This window comes from Sorex fumeus, unplaced genomic scaffold, assembly GCF_029834395.1.
Source record: "Sorex fumeus unplaced genomic scaffold, SorFum_2.1 ptg000058l, whole genome shotgun sequence".
NCBI lineage: Eukaryota > Metazoa > Chordata > Mammalia > Eulipotyphla > Soricidae > Sorex > Sorex fumeus.
This window is the reverse complement of record NW_026606115.1, coordinates 18,906,084-18,926,590: the sequence shown is the minus strand read 5'-3', so window position 1 is coordinate 18,926,590 and position 20,507 is coordinate 18,906,084. Positions and strand designations below refer to the sequence as shown.

Sequence of the window (20,507 nt, the reverse complement as noted above, 5' to 3'; positions counted from 1 at the left end):
AATTAGCATTTCCACTGTAGGATAAAAATTATACCCATCTTATCAAGAACCAGACAAAACACATCTCAAAAGAAAAAAAGATTGTTTTATCCACAAATGCCAAGCTTGAGAGGTATATATCAGATGTTGGAATTATCTGAAAAGAACTTTTAAGCAACCATTAAAAATAATAGAATGAGCAATTCTCCTGCAATAAATGAGAAATAGAAAATCATGGTAAGAATATGGATGTTATGGGAAGCAAAACAAAGTTAAAGACTGAATAATAAATTAACAAAAACTCAATGGAAAGATTTTATATTAGAGTGGATACATGACAGATGATAAAATCAGTGAACTTGAGGGCAGATTAATAAAATTTATAGAAGAGCAATGAAAAAAGTTATATAAAATCTCAAGAACCTGGAAAAACATAATAAGAGAGGTAACATATAATTGGAGGATGATATAAAACAGAGTAAATGACAAGAATATTCTGAAAAACACCATGCATAAATATAAAATAGAGGAAATAAAAAGAGAGGAAATTACATTAGATATTTTTAAAAACATAAAGGTTAAATAAAAATACACAAATTTGGCAAAACATTAATACCTACAGATTCAAGAAGCTGATCAGACCACACACAGAATAATTCAAATATAACACAATATGCTTAATAAAGATAGCAATAATTACATTTTGGAAAACTAAAGGCAAAGAAAGAAAATATTGAAAGTTGTTAGAAACAACATTTACTTAAACTAGAGCATAAATTTGAATAAGCAGACTTATCATCTTTAATGGAGGCTAAAAGGAATTGTCATAGCATTTTTTTTCTTTTGATTTTTGGGCTACACCTGACTGTTACTCCTGACTCTGCATTCAGAAATTACTCATGGAAGTGCTCAGGGGACTTCCTGATGCCAGGGACTGAACGTAGTTTGGCCACTTGCAAAGCAAGCACCTTATCTGTTGTACTATCTCTCTGGGCCCTTATAGCATTTTCAAAGGAAAAGAAAAGGTTGACCACAACTTCTAGATCCAATGGTAATGTTTTTCCATACAAAATAAAATTAAGAGAATTTATTACTAGAAAATCTACACTTGAGAAGTAAATAGAAATTAAATAGAGTAAGACTTGGAATGTAATAAAAGAAAGAAAAAGAGCAAAATCAAAGGCAAATATAATACAACATTCTACTTCTTATGAGTTTCTTAATTCATATTTGACCATTGAAGCAAAAAGAATAACTTTAATATGGTCCTCACTGACAAAGTGGGAATATTTTAGATAATTACACTTTGTGATTAAAAGGGTAAATAGAAGTAAGGTTTCTACATTCCACCAGTATGTGACAAAATGTCAAAATGGTTAGATAGATGCTATGTATATTTATTTTAAAGCCTAGAATACCACAAGAAAAATATACAAAGCAATATGCTCAGAAATTCTTTTACTAGAACAAGATGGAATCTAATAAAAACCCTTAAAAACCATGAGAAAGTTTTAATAGAAAAACAAAAAACATAGTATCAAAAAACACTAAGATCAGGCACAAGAAAAGATTACCCACTCTCACCACTTCTATTCAAAATAATAATGGAAGTAACTGTCATATCAATTTGGAAAGAAAAATATATTACAGGCATCCAGATAGGATAGTAAGAAGTCAAGTTCTAACTATTAGCTGATGAAATACTACATTTAAAAAAATAGATTTGTATAGAAAAGTGACAATCTATAAAATCAACATGCAAAGTCCATGACTTTCCTATATGCAAATAATGAAATAGAAAAGGTTAAAAAACAATCCCATTTGCTATACTGTCTCATAAAATAAGGTATTTAAAGAGTCAGTCTAGCAAAATATGCATATAAAAGGAAAACTACAAAACACTACTGAAAGGAATAAAACAGGAAATTTAAGCACATCCCCTGCTCATGTATTGGGAGACTTAACATTGTCAAGACAATACTTCTCAAAGCATTAGACTTAATGTATTCCCTATAAGTATACTCGTGGAATTTTTCAAATAAATAGATCAAACACTCCTGAAATTCAAATGGGACACTTCCTCCCTACTTACCTAATAAAGGAATACTCTGGAAAAAGAATATGATAGATATCACATTCCCCAACTTCAAACTGTAGTACAAAGTGGTTATAATTAAAACAGCATAGTATTGGAATAAAAATAGACACTCAGATCAGTAGAATATAACTGAAAGTGCAGATAAAAACCCTCAGATATACCGCCAGTTAATCTTTTGACAAAAGAGCAAAAATAGAAGGTGGAGTAAGAAAAACCTCTTCAGCACCTGGAGTATGGAATACTGATCCACCACATGAAAAATAAATGAACCCAGACCTTTTTCTAATGCCATGCATAAAAGTCAAATCAAAATGAATTAAAGACCTTGATATCCAACGTAAATCATAAGGCACATAGAGAAAAACATAGGCAGAAGACTATGACACTGAAGCTAGAGGCATCTTTAATGACAAAATGCCAGGCAACTGCAAAGAAAAATAAACAAATGGGACTACATTAAATCAAGAATCTTTTGCATTTTAAATAAAATGACCAGAATACACAGACAACCTATATATTGAGGAAAATTATTTTTCCTAGCACTCATCCGATAAGGGGTTAATATCCAAGATATATGAAACACTGGTAGAAATTTACAAGAAAAAAATCCAACCCTGTTGAAAACTGGGGAGAAGAGATGAACAGAAACTTATTCAAAGAAGAAATACAAATTTCCAAAAGGAATATGAAAAATGTTCTAGATCACTAATCATCAAGGAAATGCAAATGAAAATAACAATGAAATATCACCTCACACCATAGATAATGGAACTCATAAAAAAGAACAACAACCAGTGTTGACATGGATGTGAGTGAAACAGGGATCCTCATTCAATACTAATGGGAATGTCAATTGGTCCAGTCTTTTTGGAAGACAACATGGACATTCCTCAAAAACATCCTAGGATTTGAGCTTCTATATGACCCAACAATTCCAGTCCTGGTAATTTACCCAAAAGGTCCAAACACAACGCAGAAAGACATCTCCACTTCTGTGTTCATTATAGCACTACTGACAATACACAAAATCTGGACACAACCCAAGTGCCCAAGAACAGATGATTAGATGAAGAAGCTACAGTATATATACATGATAGAATACTACTTGGACATAAAAAAAGATGAAATCATGCGATTTGCTTATGCATGCAGGGATCTGGAAAGTATCATGCTGCGGAAAGTGAGCCAGGGGGAGAGGGAGAGACATAGAATGATCTCTCATATTGAGATATAGAGACACAGTAGGTAAATAACTAATGCCTAAATGCAATAGAAACAAAAAGCATGAAAACTGGTACTTAGTATTAATCTTGCTGCTGTGGGGACAGTTGAGGAAGGTGGCAGAGAAGGGACCACCATGTAGATAATGGAGGAAAGTGGCACTCTGGACAAGAACTGGGTGCTGAAAAGAGGTAAAGTGATATGCATGACATGCTATCAGTAACAGCATTGTAAACCACAGTACTTAAAAAGGAAAACGAAAAGAAAAAATTGCCTGCCATAGAAGCATGCTGGGTGGTGGGGTGGGAGGCAAACTGTTTACATTGGTGGAGAGAAAGGGACAAATTGTTTACATTGGTGTAGGGAACGGATTTGTTTTGGAACATTATATACTTGAACCTAATCATGAATAACTTTGTATGTTTGTGATAAAATAAAAATATTTTAAAAACAAATAAAAACAGTAAAATGGTACCTGTAAGCCATAATAAGTCAACAAAAATCTTAAATTCAAATTGCTCAATATATCAACCAAAAGATAAAAAATTGAAGAATGTATAAAATTATGATCAAGAACAAGAAAGATAGTACAGTGGGGAATGTTTTAGCCTTGCACACGGCCAACTCAGGTTCAATTCCTGGCATCAGTATGATCCCCCAAGCACTGCCAGGAGTGATTCCTGAGCACAAAGTCACTAGTAATCCCTGATAACCCATGAGTGCGTTCCCAAAATAAAACAAAAACACAAAAATTATGATCTGTACGCTGTTTATTAAAAAAACCTATTTAAAATCAAAGGCATACACAGCTTTACAGTAAATGAATAAAAATATATCACTTAAAAATCACTTAATCCCCGTTATTCATCGATTTACTTGAGCGGGTGCCAGTAACGTCTCCATTCATCCCTGTTGCGTGCTAGCGTAGACCAATGGCATCTGTTCATTCTAGGAACATGCAGAGCTTCAAACCGATCATTCAGGGTCTTGACGAAGAAGTCTGACCATCTTGTAGGTGGGCATCCACGCGATCTTTTGATGTCCCGTGGAATCCAATCAGTATTGGCTCTAGTCCAGCGGTTGTCTGTAAACCTCATTACGTGTCCAGCCCATCTGATTTTTTGATGCCTTGGCAAATGAGACAGCGTCCCTGATTCTTGAGCGTTGACGGAGATCAGAACTCCAGATTCTATCTCTCATTTGAGTGAATTGTGATATTCCAAGCATAGTGAGAGACCCAAATAGCGTTCTCATCCTGTTTTCGTAGGGCCCAGGTCTCTGAGGCATACGTTAATGCAGGAAGAACAGTGGAATTGAAGAGATGTGCTCGTAGCTGGAGGTTCTTTGTCCTCTTAGTTATTTCTTCAATGCTCTTGAAGGCATTCCAAGCCGCTCTCTTCCTCCTGCGCAACTCAGGTGCCAGGTCATTCATCATGTTGATTTCTTGACCTAGGTATATATAACTGTTGCATTCGGAGATGGTGGTTCCGTTGAGAGCGAATGGAGCGTCAGGAACAAGGCTGTTTCTCATAAACATTGTCTTCGTAAGATTCAGCTGTAGTCCGACCTTTCCACATTCACGGTCGAAGTCAGTCAGCATTTGTGCCGCTTGGCTGATGTTTGGTGTTATTAGGATGATGTCATCAGCAAAGCGGAGGTGGTGTAGTTGCCGACCATCTATCTTCACTCCCATGCTTTCCCATTCCAGTCGTCGCATGATGTTCTCGAGGGTGGCACTGAAGAGTTTTGGTGAAATGGTATCACCCTGCCGAACCCCTCTCTTGACATGGATGATTACTTCTTTGTAGAATGGTGAGATCCTGGTAGTGAATCCGTAATAGAGCTCACGAAGGATCCTGATGTACTGAGTTTGTACGCCCTGATTGGCTAGGGCTTCTATGACCGCTTCCGTCTCAACAGAATCAAAGGCCTTCTTTAAATCAATGAACGTTAGACAGAGCGGCATCTAGAACTCCTGAGAAACCTCAATGAGCTTAGTAATCGTGTGGATATGGTCGATGGTACTGAATCATTTTCGGAATCCGGCTTGTTCACATGGTTGTCCTTCATCTAGTGTTCTGCTAATCCTATTCAGGATGACTCTAGTGAACAGTTTGTAGATGACACAATAGGCAGATTGGGCGATAGTTGCCAATGTCGTGGATGTCTCCCTTCTTGTACAGTAGTACAGTCCTGCTGGTTTTCCATTGGGATGGACAATATATATGTAAAATTAAATTTTTTTTTTTGCTTTTTGGGTCCCACCCGGCAATGCACAGGGGTTACTACTGGCTCTGCACTCAGGTTTCACTCATGGTGGTGCTCGGGGGACCATATGGGATGCTGGGAATCGAACTCAGTTCAGCTGTGAGCAAGGAAAATGCCCTACCCTCTGTGCTATAGCTCCAGCCCCTGTAAAATTAATTTTTAAAGAATTGCAATATTAGTATCAGAAAATGTCAATTTCAGAGTAATGAAAATTACCATAGTCAAAACAAAACACTGCATAATGATTAAGGGATCAAAGCACCACAAAATTTAACAATCCCTAATGCATAGGCAACAGCAGAGCCTCAAAATAATTGAAGCAAAATTAATCGACTTAAAATAGAGGCATATAAATCCAATATTAACAGCTAGAGACTTTAGCACTCATTTTCAATACCTAAAAAAAAAACTAAAGAGGTATGCAGCAAGGACACAGATCTGAAAATAGTGAATCAGTGAGATATAACTGACATATACAGGGCACTCTATCCAGCAGAAAACAATTTAGAGGTACCAATAAAATATCATTCAGAAAGACCTGACCCACCAAAAAAATCTGACACAGACATGAAATCATACAGTGCAAATTCTTCAACCATAATAAAATCAACATATTAATCAGTATAAAAAGAAAAGAAAAAATATCTAAACGGAACTACATGTTGCAACTGAAACAACACATATTTGAATAATCTGTGGGTTAAAGAGAAATTCACAAAGAAAAAAATTTAAGTACATAGAACTGAATGTAAGAAAAAATATAACCTATTAGATTATGTGGTATACATAGTTAACCCATAAATGATTACATTAGAAGTGAGAAAATGTCTCAAATAATGTAAATTCCTACCGCAAGAAACTAGGAAATAAAGCAAAATTAATCCAATGGAATCATAAGGAAAGAAATAATAAAAATAGATGCTTATTGAACTGAATATTAAAATAAGAAACAAGGATTGAAATAAAGGTTACATAATTAGGAAAGGTGAGTAAAATTGATCATAGTAAAGCATATACCACTACTATCAAAACAAAACAGAACTCCTGCTATTTAAAGTATAACAAGGAAATTTTAAAAAGTAGCTTTTTAAACTTACACATTCAGCAAGTCAGAAGAAATAGACCAGTTCCTTAAAACCCACAAAAAACTAAAACTCACAGAAGATGAGAAAACTAGTCCTAAAAGTACTAAAGAATTTAATCTGTGCCTAAAAATTTCTGACGGAAGAAATATCCAGATCCAGAGTTTTAACAGTAGAATTCCGTCAAATGTTTAATGAATTAATACCAACTTTACATGATTTCTTTTACATCGCAGAAAAGAAAGGAATACTTTCTAACCATTTTTGAGGCAGATATTATCTGGATATGGAAACCAAAGAGAAAAAAGTAAACACACTGTTATAGACTCATTTTTTCTGGAACTTAGACAAAATTTATAAAGCAAAATTGTACAGAATGACCAAATGTTAATTATCCCACATATGAAAGGTAAAGAGAATTTATCCTTGTCACTAAAAATAAAATTCATTCAAGGAAAAATTGATAATTAGATTATACCAATTAAAATTTGGGGGGTGGAGCGATAGTACAGTGGGTAGGGTGTTTGCCCTGCACATGGACGACCGGGATTCGATTTCCAGGATCCCATATGGTCCCCGGAACACCGCCAGGAGTAATTCCTGAATGCAGGGCCAGGAATAATCCCTGTGCATCGCTGTGTGTGACCCAAAAAGCAAAAAATAATTTTTTTGTGAACTACTCTATGAAAAAGATAAAAGACAAGTTCCAGAGTTAGAGAAAATATATAGGGATCACATACTTGAAAAAGGACTGGTATCTAGAATATCTGAAACTCCATAAATGTCATAGTTAAGTAGAAAATGGAATTTGTGGCAGATAAATATATGAAGAGATGTTTACCACCATTATAATCAGAGAAATGGAGAATAAAACCACAATGAAGGGGCTGGAGCAATAGCACAGCGGGTAGGGTGTTTGCCTTGCACGCGGCCGACCCAGGTTCGATTCCCAGCATCCCATATGGTCCCCTGAGCAACGCCAGGAGTATTCCTGAGTACAAAACCAGGAGTAATCCCTGAGCATCACCGGGTGTGACCCAAAAAGCAAAAAAAAAAAAAAACCCACAATGAGATACTACTTTTCATCTATTAGAAGAATAAAAATGAAACAGAGTGATAACACCAAATACTGGTGATAATGTGGACAAGTGAGATGCTCATCTTTGAGGTAGGTGTGAGGTCATACCTAGAAATGCTCTGGACTTACTACTGCCTGCGCGTGGGTGACCATATGCATTTCTAAGGACTGAATGAGGGTCAGCCACATGCAAGACAAATACCTTAAACTTTGTACTATCTCTCTGGACAAATGGAATCTTTCTTACACTACTGTGGGGATTATAAAATGGCAGTCACTCTAGAAATGATTTGGTAGTTTCTTTCTAAAATTTTTATTAAAGAGCCATGATTTACAAAGTAGTTTCTTTAAAAATTAGCATGCAAATACCATATTACTATCCAGTAACTAGATTCCTGGACATTTATCCCAGTCAAAAATAGATAATGGACCAAACATGATGACCTCTCAGTGTCTGTATTGCAGAGCATAATGCCCAAAAGTAGAGAATATGGGGAATATTGTCTACCTTGGAGACAGGGGGAGGGTGGAGAAGGGGGGTATACTGGGGAGATTGGTAGTGTGGAATGTGCACTGGTGGAGGGATGGGTGTTTGATCATTGTGTGTTTTTAACCCAAACATGAAAGCTTTTAACTTTCTCACTGTGATTCAATAAATTAAAAAAAAAAGAAATGAAACTAAGTTCTCAAAAATAAGCCTATACACAAATGCTCTTAGTATCTTTCCTAATAATAGGCAGAAACTAGAAAAAACTTACATGACATCAACAGGTGAACAGTTAAACTGTTGCACATGCATATGTCATGGAACACTATTCAGAAATAGAAAAAAACTATTGAGGAATATTATAAATTATTCTCAAAGAATTATGACTTATAAAAATAAGCAGTCCCCAAAGAAGATATACTTACTCTACTTGTATAACATTTATTTAAATGTCAAGATTAAAGAAATTAAAAACAGAATAATTGTTGCCTATGCTCAGAGAAAGGAGGGGAAGTGTGACCACAAAAGTGCAATAGAAAGGACATTCAAGATGGAACTCTTATGTATAGTGACTCTATCAATGTTAATATCCTGGGTGTAATACTGTATTATAGAAAAGCAAGATTTCATTATGAATTTTTGGCTTTTTTGGTCACACTCAGCGATGCTTAGGGTTTACTCCTGGCTCTGCACTCAGGAATTACTCCTGGCATTGCACGGGGAACCATTTGGGATGCTGGGACTTGAACCTGAGTCAGCTTCATGCAAGGTAAACACCTTACCTATTGTGCTATTACTCTGGCCCAAGGCTTAATTATTAAGAAAAACAATGTAAAGGTATTGTTTTTCTTAATAACCCTAAATGGATTTTTTGGTATTATATCTGTGAATCTACACTTAAAATAAAAAACAAAGTGGAACATGGCAAACTGTAAGAATACTGACTCTGAAATTTGATTGAATTTTAACCCTGGCTCAACTGTTACCAATTGTGCGGCAAGAGCAGGTTATATAATCTCTATGCGTTTCAGTTTTCTCATATACAAAAAATGGGAACAAAAAGAGCTTACCATTTAGGGTTACGAGAGGGCTGGTGATCCGTTGTTTGTAAAGCATTATCATATTGATAATCACACAGTAATTGTACAATAAATGCTAACTCTTAGTAATAATTGTATTAAATTGCTAATAAAAGCAGACTATTATTCAATTTTTTAATTATAACTCTTTCTCTAACTGCCCCTTCAATTCTAAAACATCTACATAACTTTCAAATACCATCCCAAAGCTACACAAGCATCACATACATTATTTTAAAATATGAAATGGGGCTGAGAGCTAAACTCTGATCTGGTTTTGATTTCTGGTGCCAGATAGTCCCCTGGGTATTACAAGTGCACGCTCTGAAAGCCCTGAATACTACTGGGTATGGTCTTGGAGGCCTCAAACACAGCCAAGGTAGCCTGGGTATCCACAGAACCTCAGGGACTGGGCAACATCAATTCTTCTGGTGCTTACATTAAACCACCTGCAAGTTGGCTTGGATAGGCAAGAGTCACCTATGCCCTCCCTCAACACTGCTTGGGAACCCCACTCTCCAAAAATATAAAGAATGAAAATTAAAATGAAACTTTTTAAATAAATGGGCTTACTTAACAGTCGAAGTATAAGGTACACAAAAATCATCTTGATCTATGCCATTAAAATCATTTGACTGCTCTGGTAGAGTCCAAGGAAAATCACTGGTAGTAGTGGTAGTTGTGTTGGTAGTGACAGTGCTGGCTGTGGTTGTTGATGTTGTGTCTGGAAAATAAAATTTATAGTCAATAAGAAATGAGAAATTATTTTCTTTAGTCATTGGTAAATCAGGGTAATATATATATATTCATATATACACACATAAACTTTTTTTTTGGTTTTGGAGTCACACTTGGCGGTGCTTACTGCAGCTCTACACTCAGCGATGATTCCTGGCTTTGCTCTGGGTTACCATATGGAGTGCCAGGAACTGTGGCTGGTAGAAGCTGGAAATGTTTTGAGATTTTTAAAAACCATTTTATTGAAGTTCTAGAGTTTACAATACTGTCAATCATACTTTTCATTCATATATCATTTCAACACCAGGCCCTTTACCACGAAGTCAACTTCCCTCTACCAGTGTTCCAAGATCCCATCTCATCCCACACCAACATAAGTTCAATAAACAAAATCTTCAGTTCTGGTTACGTTGACCATTGGTTGTTCTCCTACTATGTTTTTTTTATCCCACATATAATAAATATCCCTCCCTTATTTTGGGGGGGATGTGGTGACACCTACACAAATTAGATGAATACAGATAATATCCTGAAATTTCACAAAATTGTAAATCAGCAAAAGGTTAATAAAATAAATTTTTCTTCAAAATTGAGATCTTTTTAAAGGTGTATAAATTTAAATAATTAATGTTCTGTGTAATTCTGTGCTGATATATTTTAGAATTTACATGAAATAACTAAATCCTACAAATGTAAAATTTTGTAAGAGTGAAGAGAATTAAGAAAATTTAAAAGGAAATCTGAATAGGTCTATAAAAGCACAAATTATATTTTATCCTAAGAAAAGGAGTATTGGCTTTATATTCTAAGATATAGGTACTGCATAAGCATCTGCATAAGTGTGTAAAAAGTTGTAATAAAATCTCTATGGACTTAAAAACACTGATCAGACATAAACATTCCATATAAGTGAGATGATAATTTATTATTGAAATGTATAAAGTCTTTTAGCTAGTTAGGAGAAACTTTCTAATCTAGTAAAGGGCATCAATAAACACCATGAGTGAGTGCCATACTCAGTGCCATATATTGGGTCATTTGTCCTATTCTTTAAAGAAGCTCCTTTCATACTTCTTGCAAAATTGGGCTCAAGGGGATATGAATTCCCTAAGTTGTTGCCTGCCTATGAAGCTCTGTATTGTTCCTTCAAATCTGAATGATGTTCCAGCTGGATAGAGTATATTTTGTGAGGTGTTCATTTTGGTGAGTTTTCACAGTGTATCTCTCCATTCATTTCTGGCTCATCTCATTTGATACCCGTTGTGAATCTTATGGGGTTTCCTTTGTAAGTTCCTTTTTTGTTCTTACTGCTTTCAGTATTCTATTCTGGTTAGGTTGGTCCTAGAAGTCTGCAAGCCCCACCTCTGTCATATTAATGTGTCCACAAAAGATCTACTCAGAAAAATTCACACTAATCACAGTTATACTTCCTGTCACTGGATAAAAACAGGCAGAAAAGGAAAAGAGCAACTCCCAGCTTAATCTCTCAGAGTATCGTAGGAGATTACTACAAAAGGCTCAGACTCAGCACAGTAGAGTTAAAAAATGAATGGGGAAGGCCTTAGAAGACCAATTTCAATGATTGAAAACAATAACATTGAAGGCACAACCAAAACTAAACCAGCTCTGTAAATTCTCAGAAAAATGACTTCAGTGACACCATGTTAAGGATATTTAACGAGCTCAAAGAAACAATGGCACAAGTAGTCAGCAAAGCACAAAAAACATGAGAGCTGAATCAGAAAACTATAGGCATAACACAAATAAAGAGTATGGTAAGTGATATAAAAAACTCATTAACAGCTCTGAGAAGCAGAATAACAGCAGCTGAAGAAAGATTGAGAAGCTACTAGATGAGATGAGGAAAACTCTAGAATAGAAGATGGGGAAAAGTCTGAAAAGAAATGAATAGAAGTTCCTTCCACACAATGAGCTGCCTTCCCAGCTTCCTAGGACATGGGTTGCCAAGGGTCAGAAAACAAAGCCTTAAGGTTTTGCAAGGAGGTTTGGTCACATATTCTGTTTTGCTTTTTGCTTTTTTCTATGTGAAAACCAAACCAAACCATAAGGCTTCTTTTTTCTGGCCCCCTGGTCTAGACTACTGAAATTGTCTTCAAAAATTGTATTTCCTGGACATAGAGATGAATCTCGGACCTGAGCAACTTGCAGCAGGGATAGCCCTGGACTTTGCAAAAAGCCTTCTCTGCTGGGCTGCTCCAGATGGGGGTGGGTGTTGTCCCTCCGCCTGACCTCTAAGAGCTCCAGCAGGCGCCATTTTCTAGAAGCCAGTGAGAAACACCAGGTACAAATTTGCGGTGATGGCAAATTCCAAGTCTCAAGGGACAGGGGAGGAGTGGTTCGTCCTTTCCCCCCAACCCCAATGGGACATCGAGATGATGTCACATCCACCCACCATCTACTTAAGCTCCCACATGGCCACGATCCAGAGACACACAAACGAATCTTGGACCCTAGCAATGTGCTGCAGCAATTTCTTAAGACCTTAATTATTAAAATCTTAGAATTTCTCCTCGACGGATCCCAGGTGGTGGGAAATGGGCACTGGTAGAGGGATGGGTATTTGATCATTGTATAATTGAAACCCCTGGCGCCGTGTAATCCCATCAACGGCCAAGACTCAGAGACTATAAAAACCAGCTCCCGGAACCGCGCGGCTGCATTCGCGGCCACGGGACATCTTATTATGACATCTTATTATCTCATTCCTACTTTGGACAAACTGGCAGGCTACCAAATGTAGCCTGCCCACATGGCAGAGTCTGGCAAACTCCCCGTGGCGTAGCCAATATGCCAAATACCAGTAACAATGATGGGTCTCATTCTCCTAAAGAGCCTTGAATATAATCTCAGGGCTAGGATGAAGGAGACGTTACTGGGGCCTGCTCGAGGCAATCGACGAATAACAGGATGGTATTGATTTGTGAAATTGAAACCCAAGCACAGAAAATTGTAAGTCTACAACTGAACCTCATGGTGTCTCACTAAAAAAAAATTAAAAAAAAAGAATTTCTTGAGTGCAGGGCCGCGGGAGTGGCTGCACAACATTATATTATATCCATAACAAGCAATACAAAATACATTGTCTAGCATTGCATTTTCGGCAGGTATGAGGGATGGTAGAACTTGTCTTGAAATATCAACGGTAACTAAAGTAGAGAAAGAATATTTTGCAAATTGTCTACCATAAAGGCAAGGGGAGGCGTGGAATGTGGGGGGGGGGGGATCTGGGGATTTTTGTGGTGGAAGGGATGGGTGTTAAACTGTATGATCAAAGTTCAAACATGAGATTTTTGTTACCGTACCTCACGGTGAATAAAAAAAAAATTAAAAAAGAAAGGAATAGCATACCAAAGAACTATGGGAGAGCTCAAGAGGAACAATATAAAAATCAGTACCTGAGGACCAGGAAGGTGATAAAATGAATAATTAATAGTTAGAAAGAAATCATAATTAAGATTTTCCCAGACTTGAGAAATACAGGCAACCAAATACACACACACACAACAACAACAACAACAACAACAACAAAGGGTCTCAATTGGGAAAATACACTGTATTCAGAATGGCAAAAACCAAAGAGATAATATGGAAAGCAGCAAGATCAAGAAAGATCAACATTTTTTGGATCCCTGTAGTATCAAATATATTTGCAACTAATGTTTCTTCTAAAACAATATATTTGTTGTGAAATTTAATATATATGCATTTAAAATTTTTATATAAGACTTACTTCCCAATTAGCAATATTTTCATGTTAATGACTACACTAAATATATCCTGGTGATTGCTCAGTTTAACTGGATCACTCCTCTCTGTCCCTTCTTCCTGGTTCATAGCTGATTGGGACAACCAAGATTCAGCATCTGAAGGACAGAGAGTCATCTCAGATGTTACTGACAACCTGTGAGAGGAACTGGAACACAAAAGTCTAGCCAAACTGGATTAAAATGGGTCATAATATTATCCGCAAAAATTTTGAGCAATGAAAAGAATCAGACTGTATGTAGCAGTGTGGAACCAAACTCTAGCTAAAAATTTGAAAATATTTATAAAAGTATTAAAATAATAAACACAGAGATAACTAAAAATAATTAGAGCAATAACTTGAACTAACATTGAGAAACCATGAGTAAATTAAAATTAAGAAGCAGCCAAGGCTAATGTGCATAGTACAGTGTGTAAAGCATTTTGTCTTGCATGCTGTCAACCTGGGTTCAATCCCAGTCACTACATACAGTCCCTGAATCACAGCTAGGAGTGATCCTTGAGTGCAGAGGCAGGAGTAAGACTTGAGCACTGGTTGTGCCCCAAAAATTAAAAAGTAAAAAGAATAAGCAGGGTAGAGAAATAGTTTAGAGGTGAAGAAACATGCCTTGCATGATGCTAACCCCAGTCCAATCATTACACCACATTCACATGGTCCCTAAATACCACGGAGTGCATTCACGAAGCTCCACCACCATTGAGGTGATCCAGGTAATCCCTAGCATGTCAGGGCCCAAGCAGCACTGCAACCTCTGGCTCTCACTTTGAACTGTTAGCCAGGCTGAGAATCACTGAGAGACCCTGAAGGCCTCCCAAGGTCAACTTGAGAGGCCCTCACAATTAATCAATGTTTTAATTTTTTTTAAGTGAGTTAAAACACAAAGGCAAAAATTATTTGTAAAGTAAACCCATGAACTGATGGGAAGTGTTCAAAAAAAGAAAAAAATAGTCAGAAGAAGAATGGTCAGGTTTTGTTATCACAATACTAGATTCAGTAGTTCTCTAATGTTGTCTTAAGAACAACTCTTTTAAGTTCATTTTTTGTTGATGTTCAGTATAGTAAAGTTACCCATATTAGACTTCAATAAAATTCCAATTTCTTCCTGGACACTCACAATAGTTTCTTCATTCTTTGTGTTAGACTTTGTGAGGATGGAAGGAGTACTATATGAGGGAGACCATGTCAAATCACAAAGTATTTTTGGGATCACAATCATTCAGAAGAATGGATAATTAAAGGATAGATCTCCAGTGTTCTTTATATCCATATGTCAGCATGTTCCTTATCTGAGAAAAAATTGTATGAGGGGAAAAAGGAATGTCATTCTTAAGAATCTCTATATTTATTGATTCATTTAACCCTGAGTAAATACTACAGTAGTCCGCCTGTATCTGCAAGTTTGAATTCCAATTTTAGTTACCTGTTTTCAAACATAGTCCAAAGTATCATATAAGATTTTTAAGAGTCAGAGAGGGAAAGAGGTCATGTACATATAACTTCATTGTGGCATATTATCATAACTATACTATTATATATACATGTATGGCAAATTATAGTATATAAAGAGTTTGATGCTATCCATAGTTTTTTTTTATTTTGAAATTCCGAAATTTTATTTTATTTTATTTATTAGTGAGACATCATAAGGTACAGTTGTAGACTTACAAATTTTTGTGCTTGGGTTTCAATTATACAATGATCAAATACCTATCCCTCCACCAGTGCCCACTTCCCACCACCACAGATCCCAGTATCCCTCCCACCCCCCCATCCCCCTATCCCACCCTGCCTCTGTGGCAGGGCATTCCCTTTTGTTCTCTCTCTCTTATACTATCCATAGTTTTTGAGGCATCACCAAGGAATCTTCAACTGTATCTCACACAGATAGAAACTACTGTATATTCAAGAGTGAAAATCAATTAAGAAAAATAAGACGGGGGTATGATGCCACCAGCAGGTCAATCTGTACCTGTGAGTCGAGTGCATCAGTAGCCTGATGGTGCCTTCAGACTTCCAGATACTCCAAAATTGCTGCTGTGCCTTTGGCCAGACAAAAACTTGGGGCAAAGTTTACCAAAAAAGTAAACGGCCAAAAGTTAGGTTTGTGGGAGACACACCCACAAACCACATATGGCTCAGCTATATAATTGGAGGCATGGATTCTCTGGTTCCTGATAGAACTACTTAACAGCCATGATCCCAGAGACTCAGAAACAAATCTCGAAACCCAACAGCTTTTGGCAGAAATGCGTCTGGTCCCTGTAGTAGGTTTCCAGTGCCGGGCCACCCCAGGTGTGAATAGGTTTCGTGCCTTGGCATGTTCCCCCTGGCGGCCCAGTGGCCGTCATCCTCCAAAGGCCAGGTTTGGGCCCACAGTAACATGACACGTGGGGCCTCACGGGATGGGGGTGGAGCCGGTCCTTTCCTCCCTGCCCCAACGAGACCCCAAGTTGCCTCCCACGAAAGGCCTCTCTGGGTCCTGATCAAGCTGCTTAATGGCCATGATCCCAGAGACTCAGAAACAAATCTTGAAACACAGCGGCTTTTGGAAGAAATGCGTCCAGAACGCTCAGGAGGTTACTGTCACAAGGCCAACCTAGGGGAAAAAGGGTGGTGTCCCTCCACCTGCTTCCCCTAGGCAGCTCAGTGGCTGCCATCTTCCAGAGGCCATTGGACAGTCAGGATTGCGCATGCAAGATGAGACACGCAGGGCCTCACGGGATGGGGGTGGAGCCGGCCTTTTGCTACCCACCCCAATGAGATCCCAAGTCACCGTCAACGAACGGCCTCTCTGGCTCCTGACCAAGCTGCTTAATGGCCATAATCCCAGAGACTCAGAAACGAATCTTGAAACCCAGCGGCTTTTGTCAGAAATGCGTCCTGTTCCTGCAGCAGGTTATCGGCGCTGGGCCACCCCAGGTGGGAATAGATTTTGTGCCTTGGCCTGTTACCCCGGCGGCCTGGTGACCGCCATCCTCCAGAGGCCACTGGACAGTCAGGTTTGGACGAGCAGTGATGAGACACACGGGGCCTCATGGGATGGGTGTGTAGCCAGCCCTTTCCTCCCAACCACAACGAGACCCGAAGTTGCCACTCATGAACAGCCTCTATGGCTCTTGATCAAGCTGATTAACGGCCATGATCCCAGAGACTCAGAAACAAATTTCTAAACCTAACGGCTTTTGGCAGAAATGAGTCCGGACCCCGCACTAGGTTGCTGTTGCTGGGTCACCCCAGGGGGGAAAGGGTGCTGTCCCTCCACCTGCTCCCTCTTGGTGGCTCGGTGGCCCCCATCTGCCAGAGGCCACTGGATAGTCAGGTTTGGGCCTGAAGTGATGGGACACCTGGGGCCTCACGGGATGGGGGTGGAGCCGGCCCTTTCCTCCCCATCCCAACAAGACTCCGAGTCGCCACCCACGAATGGCCTTTCTGGTTCCTGATCAAACTGCTTAACGACCATGATCACAGAGACTCAGAGACAAATCTCGGAACCAGGTGGCTTTTGACAGAATGCGTCTGGACCCGCAGTAGGTTATTGTCACCAGGCCGCCACAGGGGTGAAAGGGTGCTGTCCATCCGTCTACTCCCCCTGGGAGGCAGGTTTTGGCAGAAATCCCTCCAGATTTAATTGTTAAAATTTCGGAATTTCAAAATCACACAGCCACTACTGCAGCCACGCAACATTATATGTTATTCATAACCAGCAATAGAAAACAAATTGTCTACTATTGCCTTTTTAGCAGATCTGACTGTTGGGGTAAAATCCCAAATAATGGTGGGTCTGGTGTCAAAATATTGAATGTAATCAAAGTAGAGAGAGAGTAATGTGAAAATCATCTGCCCCACAGGTAGGTTGAGGGTGTGGGATGGGAATATACTGGGGTTTTGGGGGTGGAGAATGGGCACTGGTGAAGGTACGGGCGTTTCATTGTATGACAGACTTAAACCCAAAAGCTTTGTAACTGCTCTCATGGTGATTCAATAAATAAAATTATATTCAAGAAATAACAGCAAAATTCAAAGACTATGCATGTAATTACAAAGATTTATTTTTGTAAAGTAAAAAAATTCATGTATGTGTGTGTTAAAAAACTAGAAAGCTGGGGGCTGGAGCGATAGCGCAGTGGGTAGGGCATTTGCCTTGCACACAGCCAACATGGCCGACCCAAGTTCAATTCCCAGCATCCCATATGGTCTCCCAAGGACCGCCAGGAGAAATTCCTGAGTGCATGAGTCAGGAGTAACCCCTGAGCATCGCCGGGTGTGACCCAAAAAGCAAAAAAAATAAATAAATAAATAAAAATTAAAAAACTAGAAAGCTAAACAAACTATTTTTTAACAGGGAGTAAAATATTTGTATCTTCAAATGCATACAGCTTTTATAATGAAAATAGTAACTACCATCAAAACCACACTAAAGAAACTTCTACACAAGTAGAACACTTCCCCCAAAGACTTTGAATGATATCTCAGGAAATTAGTACCTGTCATCATAAACAAAGGAAACTTAGTCTTATAAAAATGAAATGTTTATTTTAATATTTTAATATGGTATCTATATTTTTCCTTATCTTTTATTCTATTTTTTAAAGTATAAATTAGCTCTGGCATTGAAGATAATATTAAAATAATAATATTTCAATTAATACCAAGGCAGCAATGAATTGATTTTAAATTTCTGTCACAACCAGATTTTGTAAGTTACTGACTTTGATTGAAACTAAATACAGTTATCTTTATATTCTTTGTGCAGGAAAAGTGACTCACAGTTCTATAAGTAATAGAAAATAACTGCATGACAAATTGGGATTTGCATTTAAACAAATCTCATTTTAGAACTCATGACATGAAACAGTACAAAATACTTTAAAAGATTCTACTGTTCAAATTGTTTATCCTATACTAATCAATAACTGTGAATGTTACTCCATTTGGGGAATGGACATCATCAATTATCTTGAGACTCATTACAAAAGATAAGATTGCAATGAACAATCTTGTTTTAAAACTTATTATTACACTTAAAGAAAATATAGGTCTGTCTCTCTGACAGTCTCTCCCTCTACCTCTCTCTCTTTCTCTCTCTCTCTCTTGCACACATACACTACACACTTCTATTTGGGGCTACACCCAGGTGTTTACAGCTTACTCCTGGCCCTGTGCTCAGAGGTAACTCCTGGAAGGACTCAGAGTATCATATGGGATGCTGGTGACTGAGCTCAGATCAAATGCATGCAAGGAAAGGGCCCTAAACAAAGAAAACTACAAAACACTACTTCGAGAGATAAAAGTGGACAAGAGGAAATTTTGAATATATATACAAAAAGTCAGTAATCAGCATTAGAAGAAATACAACTTTAATACAGGTCAATATATACTTTATACAATGTATACAATATAAACTTTTAGAGGAAATTGGTACAAATCCTAACATATTGTCACTGTTACTGTCCTCCCGTCGTTCATTGATTTGCTCAAGCAGGACCAGTACCGTCTCCATCGTGAGACTTTGTTGTTACTGTGTTTGGCATATTGAACACATCACGGGGAGCTTGCCAGGCATTGCCGTGCGGGCAAGATACTCTTGGTAGATTGACGGGCTCTCCGAGAGGGGCGGAGGAATCAAACTCGGGTTGGCCACATTGGCCGCTTGCAAGGCAAACACCCTACCCACTGTGCTATCCCCCCAGCCCTAATATATTGTATCAATTTAAAAACTGCGATCAAGAATACAATCTTGCTGGTAGAATGTCAACAGGTCCAGACTTTTGGGAAGACAATATGGAAATTCCTCAAAAAATAACGAATTGATTTTCTATATGACCCAGCAATTTCAATCCTTGGAATATACCCCAAGGGACCCAAAACACAATCCACAAGAGACATTTGTATACTCCTACGTTCATTGCAACATACAATAGCTAAATAAGGAAACAACTGGAATGCGCACCAACAGATGACTGGATAAAGAAACTAAGGTACATATATACAGCGGAATATTACTCAGCCTTAAGAAAAGAAAGTCAGGAAATTTGCTAAAGTGTGGGTGAGTATGGAGAATATCATCTTCAGTGAAATAAGTCAGACGGAGAAGAACAGACAGAATGATCTCTATGAGATACATGTGGAATACAAAGAAATTTCATAGGAGAATATCAAATGTCCAGTGGCAGTAGAAATTAAGAATAGGAGAAATGGTCTTCAGTAGGAAGCTTGCCACAGAGACAGGGGTAAGGAGGGATAATTTAGGGAAGGGAGCACTAGGACAATGAGGGAGGGGAAAAGTGCCTGTCACAAAGACAGGATGGGGAGCAGAGGGAAACTGGAGACATCTGTGGAGGGTAGTGGAAACTGGTGAGGGAATTGGTCTTGGAACAATATATTCCTGAAGCTCAATCATAAATACCTTTGTAATTTTGTAATTCATAGTGATACAATAAATGTTCAAAAATGCATTGGTAAAAGAAACAGTGACCAAAATACAAAGACAATCTACATAATGGGAAAAGATATTCACCCAATACCCATCTGATAAGGGATTGATATCAAGAATATACAAGGTACTCATTGGATCAACATGGAGAGTATCACGTTAAGTGAAACAAGTCAGAAAGAGAGGGACAGACATAGAAATACTGCACTCATTTGTGGAATATAAAGTAACAGAATAGGAGACTAACACTCAGGGAT

General features: G+C 38.0%; 1 protein-coding gene across 1 annotated transcript in view; it reads right to left on the bottom strand.

Moving 5' to 3' along the window:
• NUP62CL (nucleoporin 62 C-terminal like) overlaps nt 1-20,507 on the bottom strand; it is a 109,801-nt gene that overhangs the window by 50,099 nt on the left and 39,195 nt on the right. Inside the window, exon 3 of the mRNA XM_056125815.1 lies at nt 9,866-10,016. Within this exon, the coding sequence (XP_055981790.1) occupies nt 9,866-10,016 (151 nt within the window). The remainder of the gene's footprint in view (nt 1-9,865; nt 10,017-20,507) is intronic.